This window comes from Corylus avellana, chromosome ca2 (assembly GCF_901000735.1).
Source record: "Corylus avellana chromosome ca2, CavTom2PMs-1.0".
Lineage (NCBI taxonomy): Eukaryota > Viridiplantae > Streptophyta > Magnoliopsida > Fagales > Betulaceae > Corylus > Corylus avellana.
The window spans coordinates 9,411,783-9,437,380 of NC_081542.1; the positions used below are offsets into that span (position 1 = coordinate 9,411,783).

General features: G+C 38.4%; 1 protein-coding gene across 2 annotated transcripts in view; it reads left to right on the forward strand.

Moving 5' to 3' along the window:
- Positions 1-25,598, forward strand: part of LOC132171229 (uncharacterized) — a 32,428-nt gene that overhangs the window by 532 nt on the left and 6,298 nt on the right. For both annotated transcript variants that reach the window (XM_059582494.1, XM_059582495.1), the window contains exons 2-8: positions 146-317; positions 411-628; positions 3,676-3,736; positions 5,273-5,345; positions 9,914-9,991; positions 18,325-18,482; positions 22,552-22,720. In XM_059582494.1, the coding sequence (XP_059438477.1) occupies positions 146-317; positions 411-628; positions 3,676-3,736; positions 5,273-5,345; positions 9,914-9,991; positions 18,325-18,482; positions 22,552-22,720 (929 nt within the window). The remainder of the gene's footprint in view (positions 1-145; positions 318-410; positions 629-3,675; positions 3,737-5,272; positions 5,346-9,913; positions 9,992-18,324; positions 18,483-22,551; positions 22,721-25,598) is intronic.

Consider the following 25,598-nt stretch of genomic DNA (forward strand, 5'->3'; position numbering starts at 1 on the left):
TTGTTTGTTTTCTTAGTTGATTTTGTTAATAATGTCATGATTGCTATTTGGGACACATCTCACAGCTGGCACCACCAAGATCATGTAGCAAAATCGAAAGAAACATTGTAGCACAAACTGAATTTCTGTTGTTCCATGGTTGCAGATGCAATCACTGAGGAGGGAGTTGAGTGCAGGTATTCGCCCACTGCACGAAACATTTCTGGCGTTGATTCGGTTGTTCGGCTCTAAAGGTCATGCCAATAGAGGTTTAGAAATCCTCGCAGCGATGGAGAAGTTAAACTATGATATTCGCCGGGCTTGGCTAGTTTTTGTTGGTACAAAATACAATTTTGTTCTGCTTTTTATTCATGTGTATTTAGTTGAATTTGAGTGAATATCTTAGTTGGTGAAGTGCTTCTTGTGACCAGAGGAGCTTGTTAGGAACAATCATTTGGAAGATGCAAACAAAGTGTTTTTGAAAGGCGCCAAAGGTGGGCTGAGGGCTACCGATGAAATTTATGACCTTATGATTGAGGAAGATTGTAAAGTCGGAGATCATTCTAATGCCTTGGAAATCGCCTATGAAATGGAGGCTGCTGGGCGGATGGCAACCACTTTTCATTTCAATTGTCTGCTTAGCGTGCAGGTGACCCTTTCTAAAATGTTGCTTATGCGTTGCCTCTTTTTGCATGGTCATGTTTGATTTTTTTTTTTTTTTTTTCTTTTTTCTTTTTAATTCCTTTATATATATATAACTTATTGCATACCGGGTTTTTCTTGTAAATAAACTTGGTAACGAGATTCTTTATAAATTCTTTATGGCTATTGTGGATTAGCCTCTCATCTGTTGGTATTGAATTTGGTTTGGATGAGGCATGAATTTTTCATCCTGCTCATGCATATTAATTGGTAAGCACTTGATGATACAGCTACTTGTAAATCGTTAATGTAGGAGTTTTTCTTGGATTGATGTTATTTTTCACATAGTTACATGATATACCAAAATTCCAACTAAAGAAGCTTCGCAAACTTTTTAAACTTATACGAAAAAAGGGATTCATGAAATGTTTAAGCATTTTAATAGTATATGATGTGAAATTGCTTTGTTGAATCTTTAAGCAATTTAATATCATGAGTATGAAATAGTTTTGGTGATACAAACCTCAAGGGGTTGTCTCAAGTGGTAAAGGCCTTGGTCTTGGTGGCATTTCCATCAAGTCTAAGGTTCGAATCCCCTTAGGTGCAAACAATTCCTTAGGGCCAGCCTACCCGTGAAGCTGAAGTATTACCGATCCGTGTGAAATGGGCATTTTGCACGGGTTTGAGGTTTATCTGACAGGGGTGGGTACATGAAGTGACCCTTTCCTTGAAGGGGTTCCTCGTCATATATATAAAGAATTTTGGTGATACTTTTTTTTTTTTTGATAGGTAATATCAATATATATAAAAGCGCAAAGGGGCGCAATCCATGTACATAGGAAGTATACAATAGAACCCACGTATACAAATGCTTTTAAGCTGAAAATAAAGCACATAAGTCTAAGAATTCCGCAAGCGTTGAAGCTTGCGACGAATGCCACATTACTCTCTATGAGAACAGTGTTTTGAGCACCCTTTTCTTCAACTCTATGAGTCCAAGTTTACGGTCTTCAAAACTCCTTGCATTCCTCCCTCTATAAGCACCACATTACACACAGATGAGCCATTCTCCAAATGTGCATAACTGTACGATTACCCCTTTGACCTCTCAAACTTCCCAAACTTTCCTTCATCCTACCCGGCATCACCCACGTAACACCAAACATCTGAAAAACCATATTCCATACCTCTATAGCAACCTCACAATGCAATAATAAATAATCAATTGATTCACCACTATGCTTGCACATACAACATCACTTCGTCACTATAATGTTCTTCTTACGTAAATTGTCCAATGTTAATATTTTCCCCAGAACAGCCGTCCACACAAAAAAAGCCACTCTCGGAGGAGCTTTACTCTTCCAAATATTCTTCCAAGGACCATCCGTTGGTGCCAAATTAACCCTTACCTGATAGTATGACTTCACCTCAAAATTCTTTCTCTTCGAAGGAATCCAACAAATTTTATCCACCCAACCATGCCTAACCTGTTGGGAATATAGTAACTCGAAAAATCGAATAATTTTGGTGATACTAATTGAAAATCATAACAATCAGAAGTAGTTGAGTACAAGCTTTGCTTGCATTATGTTGTGCATACACTTGTGAGGTTTGTGTCTCACATTAAAAAAATATATTTTTTTGATAAGTAATAAAAAGTTTTATTAAAAGCGTATAGGTGCCCTAAAGTACACTGGGAGTATACAACGGAATCACCTAACGAGAAGAGGAAAAGCGAAAAAGAAAATCATCATTAGTAATCGACATTGGAAAGACATGCGCCACAGTCTAGAGATACAAAGTATGAAAACAAGAGGCTAATATGTCTTCCAAGGTCCCCTCTAAATCCTCAAAACACCTACTATTCTTTTCTTTCCATAAACACCGAAAAAAGCAGGTGGGCACCATTTTTCAAATCGCAGCACTCCCCCTCCTCCCCGAGGACCACCAATAGGCTAGTGGATCCGAAACCCGTCTCGACATCACCCAAGACAACCCAAACCGACCAAAAAAAGTACACCATAGGGCATAGGCAACCTCGCAATGAAGGAGAAGATGATCCACCGTCTCCTCACCCTTTTGCACATATAGCATCTATTCATTAAAGAAATATAAAGAACAATAATACTTAATATACATAAGTGGACCCAAGCCCATTAGCTTAGGCTTTTGGGTTAGAAGTGATGTCCTAATATGTATATTAACTTACTCTTGTTTGACTTCTCTTGGCGTTTCTCTCCCCAACACATTATATCATGGCTTGTGTCCATTCTAGTTTATTTTTTCTTTAATCTTAAATACGAGGGCAACTAACATATTTTTCTTGAATACTTTATTATGATGTAGGCATCATAAGTATCCTGGAATTCCATCTCAACATCTTCGTTGAAACAATATGACAATAGTTGTTGTTTTGTTCTTTGAAATATCTTTGCAAAGACAACTGGTTTTATCATCATTTGTCTTGGAATATAAGGCCTATGTTGGGGATATGTTTTGTAAGCTTGCCTAACATGTCCATAATTTTAAACTATTCTTTCCTTTTTTTGCATTGCATACAGGCTGAAATGTAGCTGATAGAAATATGCATTGGACAGGCATCATGTCGTGACTCCTTTGACATTGCTTCCTACATCTTCAGCCAAAACATCCAAACACCATCTCCAACCATTAATTCTTGGTTTATTTACGGAGTAATGTTACACTTACTCCTACTTTTCTACACTCATTTCTCATACCCATAGGTGGCTTTTAAAAAAACCATTGGATTAAAATCTAATAAAGATCCATCTCATATCCAATGGTGGTTTTAAAGCCACCTATGGGTGTGGAGAAGTGGGAATCAGTGTAGCATTACTCTTATTTATGATTTCGTTTTTTCAAAAGCTCATGTTTGTGAAATTACATAGATATGGTGGTTAGAATAGCAGTAGAAGTATCAGCTGATATTCTAATTCTGTTGTAAATTATTAGAGATTGTTTAAATTTTCCCTAGTTGTTTTCAATTACAAATCCTGCACGAGACTGATTACTTCTGTTTCTATTATTTAGGCTTCATGTGGCATACCTGAAATTGCTTTTGCAACATTTGAGAATATGGAATATGGAGAAGGTTCACATTCTCTTTTCCTTTCTTCATGCTTGTATGTTAAGATATTCCTTCTAAGTGATTTTGCATTCACAACTACTTGCAGAGCAATTTTTTTTTTTTCATGAATGCTGGAGCAGTTTAAGCCTTTTTCAGTCTTTAGTGCAGTGTGTACTGTCAATAATGGAATGCCTAGTTGCTAGCTTTTTTTTTATAAGATTTTGGGCCTTGTGACATTGTAACCACTTTAGGGTACATGATGCAGCAAAGATGCACTTTGGTTATTTCACTATATATCTAAATTAGTAATTTTTTTAGTTGTACTCCTATCCCTTTATTTTGTGATAACCATGCTACTTTACATATTGCATCTAACTCAATTTTTCATGAAATGACCAAGCATATTAAGGTTGATCGTCACATATGTTTACAAAATCTTATGTTGTGACCGGTTAGAGTTTATTTGTTCCAAACTAAATTTATTTGATATATTTGCTCCAGCTTGAGGGGGAGTGTTTACAAAATCTTATGTTGTGACCGGTTAGAGTTTATTTGTTCCAAACTGAATTTATTTGATATATTTGCTCCAGCTTGAGGGGGAGTGTTAGAAGAGTGTATTAGGGTTTGGGGGTATTTTAGTTATTGTCATATTTCTCAAAACTTATAATAAGATGTGTGAGGTAGGCTACGTAAGTTGCACTAGCCTTCTCTTTCTCTTTAATATTTTTCATGCAAACCTCATGACAATATGGAACAAAAATTTTGATGGAAGGGAAGAGGGGTACAGACACAGGAGCAAATTCCTCAACAATACAATTGAATTGGAAAAAAGTGAAAAGGGAGACAATGACTATATTAAGGCAACAATGTCACTGATTGGGCATTGGGTGACAATTAAAATATTCCCTCCCAGTACCTCATCCTTTTACAAGGAGGTTGCTCCTATGCGTTGACCTAGTGAGGGGTGTTTTGAGGGTTTCAGTGTTATCTCGTATCAATCCTACTGTTGTCTCAATTGTTGGGTAACTGTTACATACTCTAGGGATATGTGAGAAAAAAAAAATTGTCATGAGGAACCCCTCAATTCAAACTGTTTGGCAAATAGTTGATACTTGTTAACTGAAGATGCCACTTAACTTCCACTCTTCTTACCCCCTCCCCCCTCTTTTGGTTTGCATAAGCTCTCTTTTGGTTGACGTTTGCTTCTTTTTCTATTTGTTTTTCTTTCCTTCGGTGCTTCATGGTATCAATTTCTATCTATCTTCCTGCTCTTGGACATTGTTAACGACCTTGAAAGTTTACCTATCAGTAATTGGAACAGTTTCACAGAATACTATTTAATCCCTTATTGACCTCAGTAACATTAACCTTAATTGATTCAAATGCTTGAAATATACTCCATGATTGCTTCCTTATTAAACTTCAGATTATAGGTTTCTTATAGTTGAATGAACTCTCAAGCCTTTGTTTTCAATTGTTCAAGGCTTTTTTTTTCACTTAATTATCTTTTTTTTTTTTTTTCTACTGTGCTAAATACTTGCAATTACTTTTTCATAACAGATTATATGAAGCCTGATACTCAGACTTATAATTGGGTGATCCAAGCATTTACAAGAGCTGAATCTTATGACAGGTAATCTTGTAGCACATCAGTAATGAGTGGGTTTGACTGCCCTAGTTGCTGGTTTAAACCATGAAATGATAACTTTGTAGTTTGGATGGCTCAAAAATGTATTAAACCCTATTTTTGGCAGTGGTTCCCAAGAACATTGGAACTCCTACCAATGTGCAAATTAATGTCACAATCAAGTTTCTGATTTCTCTTTTCATAGGAGAATGAGTTTTTGGAGTTTCCTTTAAACTCCACTGTAATATATTGTTTTACATTTCTAATTTGCTGCATGTAGACTGTGTTGATTGGGTCATTCTATTTATTTTAACAATTCTGAATTGGTCTCTAGGATTTTCAACTTGAATATTCCTTAACATATTTAAATCAGGCCTATGTAGAGAAATTTCTTTCATTAATTTTTTATTTATTTTTATCTTATGATTATCAACATCATTGGGCAAAAGACTTGAGCTAGCCTTCTATTCTTTCCTCATCCTGAAACCCTCCTACCTTAGTTTGAACCTTGAACGCTTCCATTTTGAGTGTGGGAGATACCATTTGGCTACAAAGGCCGTTTGTTATTACTACATCAAGTATGCATTTACTCTTAAGCAATAAATTGCGGTAGGCTATGTGACAAACAAGTGAGGGAACTCCATCGACTCTTTGTTGATTGATGGCACAATTTCTTTTCTTTTGTTTTTTGATAGGTAATCAAAGAAATTTTATAGAAAGTGTAGGTGCTCCTAAGCATACAGGAAGTATACAAAAAGGATGCAAAAAACAAAAAAAAAAACAAAAAATAAAGAAAAGCAAAAAACCCCAAACACCAAACAACCCAACAGAAACCAGCCCACAAACCCTAAACAAGATTACATAGCAACAAGAGCCTTCTTGCTTTTGCCCCAGCTAGAGCCACGACTCCTAGCATCAAAGTTGATGGAGCACTCTAAGTTCTTCAACTCCCTTCTCCCTTTAAGTGTAGGAGTGGAATTTGGGACCTCATGACGCTAACCCTTATCCACTTGACCCATGAGGTCCAAAAATCCCATCGTGTTCCCCTCAAAAGAGATCCTCGCGGCTTGAAGACACAACGCTGCCACAGGAGAGATAACAGCCCTTACAAAATCACCTCCACTCGAAGAAACTCCCACCTCAAAGGAAGAAGACAAACTCCAAGGCAAGTCCAGCGAAGGCCTAGGCTGGGGGCTAAAGTCCACCGGCTTCTCACCCAAAACCCCTCTCTGAAGATTCACCCACCTCGTAGACACGAGAAGATTCTACCAACCGATTGGAGATTATCTAGCACCCTAATCATTTATAAAGCTGCTTTTCACCTAGTAAATAAGCAATGTGGGACTTAACATCCATGATTGCCTTTCTATAAACCATCCATTCTATGTGGGCAACTTCTCTTCTTAATATGGGACCGGGGGACCGAAATACTCGTTTCTTTCACAAGGTGGCTAATTCTCATTGTAGGTACAATCGTGTGGAAGTGCTTCGTATTAATGGCATCTTATCCGATGATCCAGCTGAGGTAAAAGATCATATTGTGCAGTATTATCAAAGCTTATACTCGAAGCAAAGCACTTGGAGACTTGGAATGGATAACCAGCCTTTTTGGTCCATTGATGAGGAGGATAATACGTGGTTAGAAAGAGATTTTGAGGAAAAGGAGGTTTGGGAGGTGGTAAAAGGTATGGAGGGTGATAAGGCACCGGGTTCGGATGGCTTCTCCATGGCTTTTTTTCAAGCTTGTTGGGGTGTAGTTAAACATGATGTTATGGCGGTTTTTGCTGAGTTCCATCGTAGACGTCAATTGGTGAAGAGCTTGAATGCAACTTTTATTTCCTTGATTCCAAAAAAGGTGGATGCGGTGGAGATGAAGGATTTTCGGCCCATTAGCTTGGTGGGAGGGGTGTACAAAATTGTTTCTAAGGTTCTTGCCAATAGGATGAAAACTGTTTTGGGTAAGATCATATCCTACTCTCAAAATGCTTTCATCGGGGGTCATCAAATCCTAGATTCTGTGCTCATTGCAAATGAATGTGTGGATAGTCGCATGAAATCAGGGGTGCCAGGTGTTCTTTGTAAATTGGACCTGAAAAAGGCTTATGACCATGTAAATTGGGACTTTGTTTTGTATTTACTGCATCGGTGTGGTTTTGGCGAGAGGTGGAGGGCTTGGATAGAGTGGTGTATTACGTCGGTAAGATTCTCCATTCTTGTGAATGGTTCTCCGGAAGGCTTATTTAACGGTTCGAGAGGAATTCGGCAAGGGGATCCTCTCTCTCCGTTACTTTTCGTGCTTGTTATGGAGGCTTTGAGTAAGATGGTGAATGCAACAGTTGACCAAGGCCTTTTCAATGGATTCTTGGTGGGAGATAGGGTCTTCTCGGAGTTGGTGGTTTCTCACTCTTTATTTGCTGATGATACTCTGATTTTTTGTAAAACTTCTCTCGAGCAAATCCGGTAAGTGCACCTCATTCTCTTATGTTTTGAAGCTGTTTCGGGTTTGAGAGTTAATCTTGGAAAGTCAAAAATTGTGGCTATTGGGGAGGTGGAGAACATTGAGGCAAGTTAATATCCTTGGGTGTAGTGTTGCCGATTTGCCTATGAAGTATTTGGGTCTGCCTCTTGGGGCGTCGTTTAAGGATACGGTTATGTGGAATGATGTGATCGAAAAGATGGAGCGTCAGATGGCAGGTTGGAAGAGAATGTATCTCTCTAAGGGAGGCCGTTTAACTCTCATTACGAGTACGTTGTCTAATCTTCCGACTTACTTTTTGTCTCTGTTTCCAAGTCCTATGAGTGTAGCAAAAAGGCTTGAGAAAGTCCAAGAGATTTCTTGTGGGGAGGGATGGGAGATGAGCCTAAGTTGCATCTTGTAAGTTGGAATCAAGTTTGTTGTCCCCTGCGCTCCGGTGGTCTTGGCATTCGAAAGGTACATCAGTTTAATCAAGTTCTCTTGGGGAAATGGCTTTGGAGATATGCGAATGAGAGTGAGGCTCTTTGGTGCAAGATTATTAAAGCTAAGTATGAAGACCAGGATGGTAGGTGGTGCACAAAGGAGGTTTCGGGCTCTCATGGTGTGGGCTTATGGAAGCATATTCGACAAGGTTGGAACTTCTTTGCCAAAGGTATTCGGTTTGAGGTGGGGGTGGGTTCGAAAGTTCGTTTCTGGCATGATATTTGGTGTGGGGAAAATTCTTTGAAGCATGCCTTCTCGTCCTTGTTCAGTATTGTTAGATACAAAGAAGCTTGGGTGAAGGATAACTTTACTTGGAGGAATGGGGTTGTCGAGTGGAATGTCATTTTTGTGTGGCCCGTCTAGGATTGGGAGATGGATATGGTTTCTTCTTTCTTTGATCGGTTGTACTCTTGCAAGATTTCCATAGGTACTGTGGATCATATTCGTTGGTCCTCGTCTAAGAAGGGTAAGTTCGAGGTTAAGTCGCTCTTCAAGGCCTTGTCCAACTTTGATCATGAGGTGTTTCCTTGGAAGAGTATTTGGCACACTAAGGTGCCTCTGCACGTGGTTTTTTTTGGGTGGACCGTGGCCCTAGGCAAAATTTTGACTCACGATAATTTGCGTAAGAGGAACCTTGTGGTAGTGGAATGGTGTTGTATGTGCAAGAAGACCGGAGAGTCAGTCGATCATCTTCTTCTCCACTGTGAGATCACAAGTGCTCTTTGGCATACTATTTTTAGTCGGTTTGGGTTGCTTTGGGTCATGCCTTGCAGGGTAAGGGACTTGTTCGATTGCTGGTGGTCGGGAGGATGTTCTCTAAGCGTGGTAGTGTGGAAGATGATCCCTCTTTGTCTTATGTGGTGTATATGAAACGAAAGAAATGCTAGATGTTTTGAGAATTTCACTAGGACTGTAGAGGAACTTACTCATCTTTTCTTCTTTACTCTTTACTCTTTGACGGCCGCTTGGCTTGCTCCTTTAGTGATTAGTTTTTCTGACTTCCTCTTTCATTTCTCTTCCTCTTAGGCGCTCTCTTTTTATACTTCCCGTATATGTGGGTTGCGCCCCTCTGTGCTTTTGCTTTATATCATTAGTACTTATCAAAAAAAATATGGGACCGGGGCATGACAAACTCCCCTCCCCCCTCTCCTCTTAAACATCTAACATCCTCGCCATGGCCACGCCATGCAGTGCTGACAGTACCATATGGCATTACTAAGTGACTTTAATACCATTTGTAATGACCCAAAAAAAAGTGCAAGCTACATTTTGTCTATCACTCCAAAATTTAGGGTTTTTCCTAAATCACTTGTAAAGTCCAATTTCACCTAAATTAGCACCTATGGATGCTTTTCCATAAACCACCCATTCTATGTGAGCAACTCTTCTTCTCAATATGGGACCGGAGTGTTACACAAAGTTTGAGAGCTTTTTCTCTTGAAAGTTGTCTTGAGGTTCTACTTACTTTTTTGAGCTAAACACATGGAATTTGAATACTTTTATAAGTTTTTTTTTTTTTTTTTTTTTATTGTTTTTTATTTTTAATTTTTATTTCTAATTCAAGTTATTATGTTGTATCACTTTCTTTAACTTGGTGTTTTAATATGACATGTAGGGTGCAAGATGTTGCTGAGTTACTAGGCATGATGGTTGAAGACCACAAGCGTGTGCAGCCTAATGTGAAGACCTACGCGTAAGCTAATATCTTTCCTAGTGAGGCTTAATTAGAAGAAAGCTTTCTCAATAAATGGCATTTATGGTCATAAAGTGTTTTAAGTAAAATTAAGGGTTAAATATTTTATTAGTATCTGGGTTTGCACACTTTTATTTTTTCCCACTTGAGGTTTGAATCATATCATAAATGGTACCTGACTTATGAGATAAGACCAACTTAGTACCTCCATTAGGTTTCGTCACACTCTGTCACACGTGTCATCACATAGATAATCCACGTGTTTTAAAAAATTTAAAATAATAATAATTAAAAAACTAAAACCTAAAAAAAAATAAAAAATTTATAGGGTGGTTTGGGGGTGACCGAACCACCCCCAAGGGCCTTGGGGGTGGCCGAGCCACCCCAAGATGCCATGAAGCCACCCCATGCAGACAACTTGGGGTGGTCGAGCCACCCCCAGATGCCATGGGGGTGGCTTCGGCCACACCCCTGCGGCTGGCCTGGGGTGGTTGAAGCCAACCCCAATGGCCAAAATGGGGTGGTTGGGCCACCCCATAAAGTTTCATTTTTTTTTTAGGTTTTAGTTTTTTTAATTAATTTTTTAATATTTTTTTGGACATGTGGATTTATATGTGACAACACGTGGCATTCCGTTAGCTAACGGAACCTAACAGAGGTATTAAGTTGGTCTTTTCCCTTAAGTCAGGTACCATTTATTATAGGATTTGAACCCCAGGTGGGAAAAAATTAAAAAAAAAATGCAAACCCAAGTACTAATAAAGTATTTAACCCTAAAATTAATATCATTTTGTATTTTTTTCCTATCTTACAAATGTGTTCAGCTGAATTCACCTAGTTAAACGTAAGGATAGAAGATCTCAATAAATCATATTTATTTTCTTTAGATTTGAACCTTGATACACCTCTCTACCTCAACTATCCTAACCTACCCGGAACTTTTAACCATGTCTTAGACACCTAAATGTCATAGGCAATTCCAAAAACTCCATTGGTGTCAGTAAACTTCACAAAAGTGAACAAATTCACAATAGTAGAACCATGTTAACAGAAAACTATCAAAACTGTCCCTCAGGGACATCCGCTCGATTTTTTTTATTACTCACTACACAAATTTTAACTCCAAAACGATGCATATGTAAATTTTATATTATGTATTAAATGCCCTTAAAATTTAATGCCCATATTCACTACTATTTATTATGAATTCTTCCGAAGTTATGATCATATATCAGTGAACAGACTGTTAGGGACAGCAGACACAACAGATTTATAAATCAATCTGACACCTTAAGAGGCATCTAAAAATTGCCTCTAAATCTTTCAGATCTTAAGTTATTTATTTGGCATGTTTCGTACTAAAAAATCAATTTGAAATTCGTTACCAATCCTCGAACACAGGCATGTCATTATCAAGTTCACAGAAAAACCTGACACTAGGTATTTTTCAAAATTAAGCATTTATCTGACCACCCGATCGACACCCATTTATCCAAGCCGATTTTCTTCATTAGAGGACTGTGAGTCAGCATTAATGCACAATAAATTTTGTACCAATATCAAATTTCTACAGTTTGATAAAAATAAAATATTAAGCACTGTTCCAGTGCTCTGTTTTAAATTTGGAAAACTAGTGGTTTTCATAGGACTCCTTAACAAAACAAATAAGTGAATCAATAAGAGTTCTAGTTATTGCATACGTGGTTTATTTATAAATATTCCACAAATTCGTAGCAATCTCCAGGAATTAAGAATTTAGGGTCATTGTTTAAGTTTAAACACGCAAACCAAAAATAAAAAAAACAGATACCAATAAGCCCCAAATCACAATAATTCACTAGCTCTCTGATGCGTGGAAATCTGAATGCTTGGGAATGTAATAATGCCTCGTTTGGTTTGCAAGGGGTTTTATGAGACTCCCAAAAGTACGATATTCTCATGTTTGACTTATTTCTAGGAATTCTGTATGAATTGTTTTTTTTCTTTTCCAAAATGCCTTAGTACAAGATAAATTTAAAATATCCTATGTATCTTAATTTTGTTATTTTTTGATAGGTAATATCAATTCGTATATATAAGCGCAAAGGGGCGCAACCCATGTATACAGGTAGTATACAATAGAGCCCACATATACAATAGCTTTTAAGCTGAGAATAAAGCACATAAATCTAAAAATTCAGCAAGTGTTGAAGCTTACAACGAATGCCACATTACTCTCCACGAGTAAAGTGTTTGAAGCACCTTTTTCTTCAACTCGATGAGTCCAAGTTCACAGTCCTCAAAACTCCGTGCATTCCTTTTTCTCCATAGACACCACATTACACACAAAGGAACCATTCTTTAAATTTGCAGAACTGTACGATTACCACTTTGTCCCCTCCAACTTCCCAAACATTCCTTTATCCTACCCGGCATCACTCACGCAACACCAAAGAGCTGAAGAACCATGCTCCATACCTCAATAGCAACCTCACAATGCAATAATAAATGATCAATTGATACTCCATTGTGCTTGCACATACAACACCACTCTGTCATTATAATGTTCTTCTTACGTAAATTGTCCAATGTTAATATTTTTTCCAACACCGCCGCCCATACAAAAAAAGCGACTCTCGAATGAGCTTTACTCTTCCAAATACTCTTCCAAGGACCAACCACAGGTGTTGGATTAACTATTACCTGATAGTATGACTTCACTTCAAAATTCTTCCTCTTCGAGGGAATCCAACAAATTTTATCCAAACCACCATGCCTAATCTGTTGGGAATACAGTAACTCAAAAAAACGCGAAACCGCTTCCATTTCCCAATCATGAACAGGTCAAATAAACATAACATTACAATGAATAACACCATGCGCTATATCCATATTCTCCTCCACCCATGGCTCCTTTGCGCATGCTATATTGGACAAGGCTGGAAAAAGAATCTTCAAAGGTAACTCCCCACACCACAGATCATGCCAAAACAACACTCTAGAACCATCTCCTACCTCAAACCGCACATGCTGCTTAAAATTATCCCACCCCCTCTGAATACATTTCCACACTCCCACGCTATAGGGTCCCCCTACTTCCTTGGAGCACCAACCACCCCTCATCGTATCATATTTAACCTCCACTAATTTCCTCCACCAAGCATCTCCATCATTGGCAAACCTCCACAACCATTTACCTAACAAAGCTTGATTGAACTGAATCAAATTTCTTACCCCTTATCCCCCCACCTTCATCGGCATGCAAACCTTGGACCAGTTTACCAAATAAAATTTGAATTCGTCACCGATAGCTCCCCGCAAGAAGTCTCTGTGTATTTTTTCTATACGCTTCGCCACTCCTACTGGAATCTAGAACAGAGATAAATAATAAGTGGGTAGGTTAGACAGAGTGCTTTTAATCATCGTTAGCCTACCACCATTGGATAAATACATCCTCTTCCACCCTGCCAACTTAGTCTCCATCTGACATTATTCCATATAGATGGATCCTTATAATGAGCACCCAATGGCAAACCCAAGTATGTAAACGGTACTGAATCCATTCCACACCCAAGTATTCTTGAAAAACCTTCCACATCTCCCACCTCACCTATAGGGACAATATTAGACTTTGACAGATTTATTTTCAAAGCCGAAACCGCTTCAAAACACAGTAACAAACATCTCAAATTATGAAGTTGTTCTGCCTTTGGCTCACAGAAGATAAGTGTGTCATCTGCGAATAATAAGTGTGACACTACCATTGCCTCAGAATGTTGCGAGCCCACCGTAGATCTAGACATAAGATCTCTCTCTATTATTGCATTCATCATCTTGCTAAATGCCTCCATCACCAACATAAATAATAAAGGAGACAAAGGGTCCCCTTGTCTCACTCCTCGAGAGCTACTGAAAAAACTTGCAAGCGTTCCATTAATGAGAACAGAGAAACGTACTGTGGATTCATCATTGTGTCTCTACGGTACGTTTATCTGTCCTCATTAATGGAATGCCTGCAGGTTTTTTCAGTAGCTCTCGAGGAGTGAGACAAGGGGACCCTTTGTCTCCTCTATTATTTGTGTTGGTGATGGAGGCATTTAGCAGGATGATGAATGCAATGGTTGAGAGAGATCTTACGTCTGGATTTTCGGTGGGTTCGCAACGTTTTGAGGTAATGGTAGTGTCACACTTATCATTCGCAGATGACACGCTTATCTTTTGCGAGCCAAAGGTGGAACAACTTCGTAATTAGAGATGTTTGCTGCTGTGTTTCGAAGCAGTTTCGGGGTTGAAAATAAATCTGTCAAAGTCTGTTATTGCCCCTATAGGTGAGGTGGGAGATGTGGAAGGCTTGTCAAGAATACTTGGGTGTGGAGTGGATTCGGTGCCGTTTACATACTTGGGTTTACCTTTGGGTGCTCATTATAAGGACCCAACTATATGGAACAATGTCATTGAGAAGATGCAGACTAAGTTGGCAGGGTAGAAGCGGATGTGTTTATCCAAGGGTGGTAGGCTAACGATGATTAAAAGCACCCTCTCTAACATACCCACGTATTATTTATCTATGTTTCAGATTCTAGTGAGAGTGGCGAAGCATATAGAAAAAATACAAAGAGACTTCTTGTGTGGAGGTGTAGGTGACAAATTCAAGTTTCATTTGGTAAAATGGTCCAAGGTTTGCATGCCGATGGAGGTGGGGGGATTAGGGCTAAGGAACTTGATTCAGGTCAATTGAGCTTTGTTAGGTAAATGGTTGTGGAGGTTTGCCAATGAGGGTGATGCGTGGTGGAGGTTTGTCAATGAGGGTGATGCGTGGTTAAATATGATACGATGAGGGGTGATTGGTGCTACAAGGAAGTAGGACGACCCTATGGGGTGGGAGTGTGGAAATGTATTCGAAGGGGGTGGGATAATTTTAAGCAGCATGTGCGATTTGAGGTAGGAGACAGTTCTAGAGTGTTGTTTTGGCAGAATGTGGGGAGTCACCATTGAAGATTCTGTTTCCAGCCTTGTTCAATATAGCATGCACAAAGGAGGCATGGGTGGAGGAGAATATGGATATAGCAAATGGTGCTATTCATTGGAATGTAATGTTTATTCGACCTATTCATGATTGGGAAATGGAAGAGATTTCGCGATTTTTCGAGTTACAGTATTCCCAACAGGTTAGGCATGGTGGGGTGGATAAAATTTGTTGGATGCCTTCGAAGAGAGAATTTTGAGGCGAGGTCATACTATTAGGTAAGTGTTAATTCGGCATTGACGAATGGTCCTTGGAAGAGTAAAGCACCTCGAAGAGTGGCTTTCTTTGTGTGGACGACGATGCTGGGGAAAATATTAACTTTGGACAATTTACGTAAAAAAAACATTATAGTGACTGAGTGGTGTTGTATGTGCAGGCATAGTGGTGAATCAATTGATCATTTATTATTGCATTGTGAGGTTGCTATAAAGGTATGGAACATGGTTTTTTAGATGTTTGGTGTTACGTGGGTGATGCCAGGTAGGATGAAGGAATGTTTGGGAAGTTGGAGAGGTCGAAGGGGTAATCGTACAATTATGCACATTTGGAGAATGGCTCCTCTGTGTGTAATGTGGTGTACTCATAGAGTTGAAGAAAAGGGTGCTCCAAACTCTGTTCTCATGGAGAGTAATGTGGCATTCATCGCAAGCTTCAACGCTTGCGGAATTCTTAGATTTATGTGCTTCTTTCAAAACTTAAAAGCATTTGTACACGTGGGCTCTATTATATACTTCCTGTGTACATGGGTTGCGCCCCTTTGCGCTTTTATATACATTGATATTACCTATCAAAAAGAAAAACTATTTAGTTTGAAACCTGAAGGTGTGCTCCTCTTGAAATTTTTAGGGTTCTAGAAACCCTAATTGGGTCTTCCACTCTTAGCTTGAAAACACAGACGGCCCCCCCTACTTGTAATGTACATAATTTTTTGAGTTTTTTTATTTTTTATTTTTTTTATGAGAAATAAATTGCAAGTATTGTTTAGATGAATGGGTTAATGGAAAGGAATTGATTTTGAAATGGACTCAATTGAAATGGGCTGATTCAAGGTACCTAACCTCTAAACAATAGAACTAAATTTTGGATTTCTTCTTTAATGCATTACAATCTCCAAATGGGCTTATTTATAGTGAAATTAGTTCAACAACTCTAAGCAGACTCAGTTACAAGTGTTACAATCAATTAACTAATTTGTAGCCAGTTTGGTCTTGCTACTGATCGAAAGAGATTGAGGTGCTGGGCTTAGTGCCCGTGTTAGGAGAGCAATGGCGTCGAGATCACTGTCATCACTGGTGTGATGTCGCTGTCATTGCCATTGTTGGTTCTATCGTCGTTGGTGGGTTTGGTGTAGCCAACCGTGATCATGTTTGCTAGGTTTTAAGTATTTCCCTGTTTTAAAAGAATTGATCAAGGTGGTTGGTTGGTGTGGTAGATGATATCAATGGCGGTTGGTGTCATCTGCGGTGGTCGGAGATAGTGTAGTGGTGGTTTGGTTCAGTGAGTGGGTTTGCAGTGGATATGGTGCGGTTGTGATTAGTGGTGGTCTCTTTCTATGTTGTCGTAGTAGTCACCGGCAAATTTTTGGTGGCTTTCAGAGAAGAAGAAAGTTGTTTGGCTTTGGGTGCTCTGTCTCCTATCAAGGATAAGGATATCCATAGCTCAAGTCAAGCCATTCTTAATCCAAGAACAGATATCCGTGTTTCAGCTTGGGCCAGGTCCAGCCCAAACTGAGAATGGGTCAGGCCAGTTTAGCCCAACTCCAAGTCAAGTCAGACCAGTTCCTATATAGGGGTAAGCTGGTTCGTCAATCTGACCCATTCCGATTTGGGTTGTCTTGCCAATGTAAGTCACCACTCGGTACATTTGATCGAATTTTTTCCAGTTCAGATCAGTTTGATTCATTTTTTGGCCAGTTTAGACCGGTTGTGTCATTTTCGGCCAGTTCTGGTTCGGTTTTAGCATACTTCAGCCAGCTTAGTACTGCTAGTGGGTTTTCCAACAAATTTTTTTGAAGTGGTTATTTGCTGCTTGCATTGATTGGGATTAATTGTATTGTTGGTACACTGTGTGGTGGATTACACATACATCATGACCATTAAATCTGATTTGATCACTTCGGCTCCTATGGTTAATGCTCCTATGACTTCTGTGAAGTTAAATGGAAGAAACTATATCTATTGGGTGCGATCCATGGAGGTATTCCTGAGAGGGAAATGATTGTATCAACACTTAACATCGAGGAAACCTTTCCACTAGCCTTTGGGACGAGGAAGATAATCAAATTATCTCCCTTATGTTGAATAGTATCGAGCCGCATATTGGATCTTCTTGCATCTATCTCCTTACTGCCAATGATATTTAGGAGCATCTCACCCATATGGACTCTGGCACTGGGAACATCACTCAGATTCATTAAAAGTTACATGACCCTTCAGAGACACTAAAAACATAATAATAAACAAGAAAAAACATAGAGGTACAATAAAAGACTAGGCTCATGCTATCTAGTAAGCTGGGCAAAGTGAACTAGTGGGCCCTGCTTTGCTTTGGTCTTTCATTCTCCAGCTTCAATATTGAATTGGGAGATGCCTTTTGCTAGCAAAGATGAACTTTACAGCTAGATAATCTGCAATATGAAGTAGATATAGTCCTTTGTAAAGTTTTCAAGGTGTTACATCATCCTAATGTATAATGATTGACTCTTTTCTTGGAGCCTTGGATTCCTGAATGAATATGTGACCTGTTTTAAGTGTATTAAATTCTTTCGGGAAGGATCATAGTTTACTTTGGTTATTGTTCTCTTGCCACACCTAAGGGTGCATTTGTGAATTCAAATACAAGATAGGCTTTTATCAGGATTGCATTTATTCTGGTATCATGACCATAGCTTTGTAAGGTGGAGTGTAAAGACTGAAGTTTTTTATTCTCGCTTGGGCAAAGTATAAGCACCAAGCACATGGCATAAGTGTCATAGTTTATTCAAAATGATCTGGGAAGAATTAGCTGTAACACTTACCATTTCTGTAAAATTCTTGTGAGTAGGTGGATATAGAAGCAAAATTGAAAGTGGTGCCTGTATCTTGCTTGGTGCTCTTGGGACCAAATATGAATTCACTTGGCTGGTTTCATCTGAACTTATGGTTCTTTGCCCTTGGTCATTTGCTAAATGGAACTAAATTTTGATTTTTCTCTATGTAGTATTACATGAGGATGGTGCATGTTAGAACTATGCTCTAACCATGCTTTTTAACTTCTCTGGGAAATCTTGAATTCAACTCATTTTTCTAATTTTAATAATTGATACATAGCATCATTCTTCCATGTTCAGGCTGTTAGTAGAGTGCTTTACCAAGTATTGTGTCATAGGAGAAGCTATTCGACATTTTCGTGCCCTTAGAAACTTTGAAGGGGGAATGAAAGTTTTACATAATGAAGGAAACTTTGGTGATCCACTATCTTTGTATCTTCGGGCCTTATGTCGAGAAGGTATGCAAATTTTTTATTCTTCAAGTAAATTTTCACATTTTCTAAGCCTTTAATTTGTTCCTCTCATTTCTTTACATATTTGCTACAGAATTTGAATCATGCAACCTAATTTTTTTTATTGAAGTTGTAGCCTAACATATTATGCAATTGTGGTAGTTAGAAGTTAAGCCAACTGCAGTTATATGTGCAAGCCAGGTAGCAAGGGAACCAAACTGTCATAAACAATACTTCTTCAAAGACCTTACGCTATTATGCTATATTGAGACCAAGAAGCTGATGCCTAAACTTGTTTATAGAAGGCCAAAACAGTGTCCATTGAGTCCATATATAGCATCTCGAAAGTTATTAGTTAGATACATTACTTGAATGAAGTGTAGAGGTGTTTTTGTGTCTTAAATGATCCATTGTAATTCATGTGGTTTCAAACAACCTGTCTTAAATTGGGTTGGACCCTCTCGTTTTAAATGAAATTTCGATTACTTATAAAAAATAAAAATAAAAACTGTGAAGTGTGTTATCATCAGTTGTGGCAATCATGGACTTCTATTTTGTGGAGCCCGCATGCTGCCTGCATGGAGATTGGGCTCATTATTACTAAGTTTGGTCTAGGGTTTCTAGTGGTTTCAGAGTCTTGTATGTGCTTTCTTGGGTTTTAAGCTAAGAACTTATTTGGTAAAAGATTGTTTGTAAATTTTCATATTAGGTCAACGTATGTTTGGGAGTCATTTTACTTGCAAGTGTACTAGAGACTATAAATGTGGTCTGTTAATCGTTATTGTTGGTGAGCTTGATATTCTGTCTTCACTGCCTTCCTAATAAAACTTCGGCTTTGAGGGTTCATGGTTACTGATATGGTTTCACAGTAGGAGGTTATGTATCCAAATTTTCTCCCATATCTATTCTTGCAATTTGATTTCAAATCCCATGCATTGGTGTGTTAGAAATTTATATAAATAATTAAATATCACTTTCCATTAGTTTAAGCATTTGGGATTGGTGATTTTCTACCAATGCCCTTATACCATGTTTGAAACTGTCTGGTTAAAAAGTTTAAGCTTTTAGGAAGTGGACCAACAATCAATAATGTATGTCAAGCATCCCATATAAGAAAATGGTCTGTGTTAATAATGACTTATGGGTATTTGGTTTTGAGGCAAGATTTCTTAGTGCTCTCCTTTGGTCTCTTTATCCTTTACTTCTTTCTCTTTGTGCACTGCCATATCTCTATGTTCTGCTGTTTTAACACACTCTGCATTTTGAAATAGCCCGTATGACCCTATTAAATCATGTCATAACCTTGAACCTAGCCACAACTACCCTTGACCTTTCGATGCATGGCACTCCTTGAATGTGTGGCTTACAAGCTTTCCCGTGCTATTTTGAAACAATTCGATTTAAATGGATTCAGGAAAAATTTTAGCATAGTTGGAAGGAGAAGTTTTGAAGCTAGGCTTTGTTTAAATTGAAAAGAATATATTTCATTGATATATTTCCACATGCAACTTGTGTAAGACAGAAGGTTTTGCTATTCCATCAATTTTTACATTAGAAGTACGCCAAATGGATGTTTGATATTCACAAATGATACTTAACAAAAAAAAAAAGAACAAGATATCCTTAACTAAACATCTGGTAAAAGAATTTTCATTGAACAAACTGGAGGATATGTCCTCGATAAATGAAGAAACTTTCTGAGCTTATACGATAACCATATGGACCAATTTTCACATCCTAATAGTGTCATGATTAATTAGTCGAACCAATGTGTTTACATTCATCAATTTGATTATGTGCAATATATCATTTATGGTTGCAATTTTCATGGGTAAATTTATTTGAGATACAATTATTGAGAAATAGAGAGAAGATTAGCAGGCTGGAAAAGACTATCTATCCAAGGGAAGTAGGTTAACGTTGATCAAGAGCATGCTTTCTAACCTGCCTGCATATTTCCTTACTCTCTTCCCTATCCTGGTCGATATTGCTGATCGGATAAAAAGTAGGAATTTCTTGTGGGGTGGCTTGCATAATGAGACTAAGTTCCATCTTGTTAATTGAAAGAAGGTTTTTATTCCTGTTAATCTTTGACGTTTGGAGAGTAGGAGTTTGCTCACGTTCATTCAGGCCCTGTTAGGAAAGCAGTTATGAAGGTATGCTATCGAGATGAGATGCTTTTTGACGATAGGTCATGGATAATAATATGGTGGTTCTAACCCTAGATGGTTGGCTCAAGTGGTAATGGCTTTGGTGTTGGTAGCATTTCTATTAGGTCTAAGGTTTGAATCCCCTTAAGTGCAAACAATTCCTTAGGCCTAGCCCGCCATTAAAACCGAAGTATTACCCGATCCGTGTGAAGAGGGCTTTGCTGGGATTTGAGGTTTATCCAACAGGGGTGGGTACACAAAGTGGCCATGCCTTGGAGGAGTTTTCCGTCATTATATATATGGTAGTTTGGTGAGTGGGTAGCACTCTAAAAGTTGTCAACGGGTCTTGTGGGATGAGTTTGTGGAAACATATTAGGAGGGACTGATATACCTTCTCTAGTGGAGATACCTTCTACTTTTAGTGGTCATCTGCGTTTTTGGTTATTGAGGGCCTCAGTGGGTGCTTCCATGGTTGTCTTCGACAATTGTTGATCGCTTGCGATGAGGTGACATCTGCCTGTTTATGGCGAACTTCCCGAAAAGCCTGGCAACTTTTGGTGGTTTTAGTTCTTTTCGGTGGCTATTGTGGCCTTTTTTGGCAGATTTTGAGTTCTCTGGCAACTTCTATGGTGTTCTAAGGTGTGACCGGTGGGTTGTGGTCGTTTTCAGCCATTCCTGGTCGTTGCTGGCGAGTTTTCGGCGTGTGGTTGGAGAAGAGGGTCTCTGTTTGGCTGGTGGTGGTTGCTATTCCTTCTTGAGAATAAGGATATTCTTATGGAGGATAAGGATTACTTCATTGCATTGCTTCTACTCCGATTTAGTTCACAGCCAGGTCATTTTGTTTTTGACTGGTTTCAGCGTAAGATCCGCTGAGTCCGGTTCATCATCTTTCACATCCGGTTCAGTGCATTTATTGACCAGTTTAGTGAGTTTTATAGCCCGGTTTAGTGGTGTTTGATCTGGTTCAGTGTAGCTTGAAACTGGTTCAGCAACTTTCTCGTCTGATTCAATTATTTTTTAGCCCGTTTAAGTAATTCTTGTTCAAGTTGTCGTCGTTGTTGGTTGTCGAGATCCGACCAGCCTTGGTGTTTTGCAGTGGTTTCTGACTAGTTATTGGTTTTTTTTGGCGAGATTTTACCAGCCTTGGTGTTTTGCGGTGAGATCCGACCGGCTTTGTGTTTTGCGATGAGATCCAATCAACTCTTGGCTGTTTTGCAGTGAGATTCAACCGGCCATGGTGTTTTGCAGTGGGTTCCGACCAGTCCTTGATGTTTTCTGGCAAGATCCTACCGGCCTTGGTGTTTTATGGCGAGATCCAACTGCACGTTGTAGTTTTCTGACGAGGTTTTGACCAGTGTTGAAGCTGTTTCAGCTTGAGGGAGTGTTAGAGTATGTTTTTCTAGGTGTTTTTCGTTTCTTGTTTCTTCCAAGCTGGGGTTATATAATATATATGTTCCAACTTGAGGGGGAGTGTTAGAAGAGTTATTAGGGTTTGAGGATATTTTGGTCATTGTTATGTTTTTTCTAAACCTATATAATAAGATGTGTGTGGTAAGCTACGTAACAAGTTGAACAATACAACAATGATGTGCCTTCACCTTTTTTGTCTAAACCATTCACGCAAACTACAACAAGAAGAAACCGATAATCTGTTATTTATACTTTCTAACAGCTAATACTTACAAAAATTTCAGAAAATGCCCTGCATCAAAAAGTCGGTGACATCCCTCTGATCTAGGTTTGTAGTGTTTAAATAGTTCCTTGCTCTAGTTTTTAGGCTTATTTCTTTTTTAGAAGTACTAACTCTTGAATCATGTGATAGGTTCAAACAATATTTTTGGTTTTCTTCACCAATGGTTTGGATTTTTCTTTCTTGGACCTAAATTTAGAAATCTTTCTGAGCTAGTATTCTTTTGTAAATTCAGGCAGGGTTGTTGACTTGCTAGAAGCTTTAGATGCTATGGCGAAAGATAACCAACCGATTCCTTCACGGGCCATGATCTTGAGCAGAAAGTACCGGACTTTAGTGAGCTCATGGATTGAACCTCTACAAGAAGAAGCGGAACTTGGATATGAGATTGATTACATTGCTAGGTTTGCTTTATAATCAGTCCACTACAGTTGCTGAAAGTGCTTTTTTTTCTATATTTATTTCTGTAATTATTTCATTTAGGATATAAAAAAAATAAAAAAAAATAAAAACTGTTGCAACTAAAAAGCATATGTTCCTGTGTACCAGGGCTATACCCTTCCCATTGTTTTTAATAAAATTCCTTATGATTTACAAAAATAAAAAGAAATAGCATATGTTATTGAAACTCAACTCTCTGTTTTTCAGCATCTTAATATCAGATTTTCTTAATGCTCTGCCTCCCTATTGTGCACAGCAATATTGTTTTTAATCTTTATATTAATTTATGTTAATAATTTTTTTCTTTTAGTGGCATTGATTTCATGATAGACAAATCTGAGGATATAATAGAGATTGTAATCTTCTCCTATAGTAGACCACCCAACAAACTTGACTTCGACTGTCAGTAACTCACTTCTTGTTGTTGTAACTTACTCGGAGTCTGCTATGGTTTGCATTTTTTAGATTATGAGTTTCTTTTTCTTTTTTTCTTTCATCGAAGTCTAATTAGGACTAAATATTAACATAAGACAGATTTGTAATGATGTAATATTGATGAACACACAACAAATGCACTGAATAATGGAAAATTGAGTGTTTGGAAGCCATGGTTGGCTAGTTTTTTCCTCTGTTCTCTTTCTTGCTCTTCTGTTGCTTCTTCTTCTTAAATATGCCATAATTTGTGCATGCCTTCTATATTTTCCCCTCACAAAAGCCAAAAGCCTTTCTACATAATAAAGGGCGCAACTGAAAAGTTTAAACTACTTGGTGGAGAGGCCTCACAAGTATATTAACCAGCACACATCCAACCAATGTGGGGTTTTCAGGCTATATAAGTGAGTAAGGGGCTCCGTTTGTGCTAGTCCGTCTAGAGTATCATGCAAATGTAGCTAATGCCTCCTTGGGTCATGACAATCCAGTTTAAAGGCTTAAGCTAGTATGTGGAAAGACCCAACCAATGTGGGATTCCATAACACGGGCTTAAGCCATTAGCAAACAGCCCAAGGTCATTAAGTTTGCTGTTCTGACAAAATCCTGCAAATCTATGTCAATTTATTTCAACATTTTGCTCATCAAAACTTCATCTTATTACTCTGGATGGATCCATTGGGCCTAATAACCCTCCCTCTTTTCAAGTCCTTGACTCACAATCTTCTCTAACCCTACCTCCATGTAAGCAATGGAAGGAGCAAATTTGTCTTGGTTCAAATACACGTAATGTATCTCTAGGAAATACTCAACTACAGATTATTTACTAGTTTGGATCAATGTTTAAATTATTGTAAACTACCTTTTTCATTATGTTTCCATATATGCACAAGCATACCATGTACATATGGTTATCTTTGCATAATTGCTCGAGGAAGATTTTGCTTTCGTTGGGAAGAAATTGTGAAGAAACATGCTGATAAAAACTTGAAGAAAGATGATCAAACAACCTAGAGGCTAGATTTGGATGATAGAAAGTAAAGGATCAAAATTTTAAAAATATGCGATTTTAAAGCGTTTTGGTGGAAATAATAAATTATCTACTAAAGAAATATTACTCAAATCTTGAACAACAATAAGAATTTTTTTTACAAGTAATCGAAATTTCACTAAAAATGTAAGACGTCTTCGGGTACACAAGAGGTATACAAGAGAAGCCACCTAACTAATAAAAGCAAAAAGAACAAGAAAATCATAATAGGTAATCACCAAATGAGAAACAACAACAGTTGTTCAAAGATACAAGGTATTAAAAAATAAAGACTTAATCTCCTTCTCTAAACATATTAAATTTGATCCAGGAGATGGGTCTCATATAAGATTTTGGGATGATGTTTGGTGTGGAGATATAACGCTGAAAGAATCTTTCCCAGGCCTTCACAATATAGCTAATGCTAAAGATGCGTCCATTGCCGACAATTTGGAGATTATGGGTGGAACCCGCCAATGGAATGTTAGTTTCTTTCGGTCGGTTCACGATTGGGAATTGGAAGTGTTAGCCTCGTTCTATACTCTGTTATATTCCCAGAGAATGAGAAGGGGAGGGGAGGACAGAATTTGGTGGATCCCGTCTAGACGAGGGAAGTTTGATGTTAGATCTTTCTATGATGTCTTGGTAAGTAAAGAGGCTGATCCTTTTCCTTGGAAGAGTATTTGGGGTACCAAGGCACCTTCGAGAGTGGCTTTCCTTACTTGGACGGCGGTGCTAGGGAAGATTCTCACTCTTGATAATCTCAGAAAAAGGAATTTTATCATAATCAATAGATGTTATTTGTGCAAAAATGATGGGGAGTCTATTGATCATTTGTTCCTTCACTGTGAGATCGCTCGATCCTTATGGTACGCCATCTTCAGCCGTTTTGGATTGTCTTGGGTCATGCCTAAGAAGGTGGAGGGATTATTTGCTTGTTGGTGGTCAGGAGGTCGCTCCAAGAGTGGCGTTGTTTGGAAAATGGTTCCTCAATGCATTGTGTGGTGCCTATGGTTAGAAAGGAATGAGAGATGCTTTCAGGATTCCGAGCGATCCTTGGAGGAACTCACGGCCTTCTTTTTCCATACCCTCTACTCATGGACAGCGGCTTGGCTCGCTCCTTTAGTTATTAGCTTTCTTGATTTTCTTGTTCTTTTCTCTTCTTCTAGTTAGTCGTTTCCCTTGTATACTTCCTGTGTACTAGGGTTGTGCCCCTCTGCGCTTTTGATATAAAATATTACTTATCAAAAAAAAAAATAATAGTGCTCAAAGCTTCTATCATTCTTTTCACTCTATGTACTCCACAAAAGCACAAAGGCACTATCTTCCACACAGTAGCTTTCCGAGTACTGCTAGCAGTCCACTAACAAGCAAATAAGTTG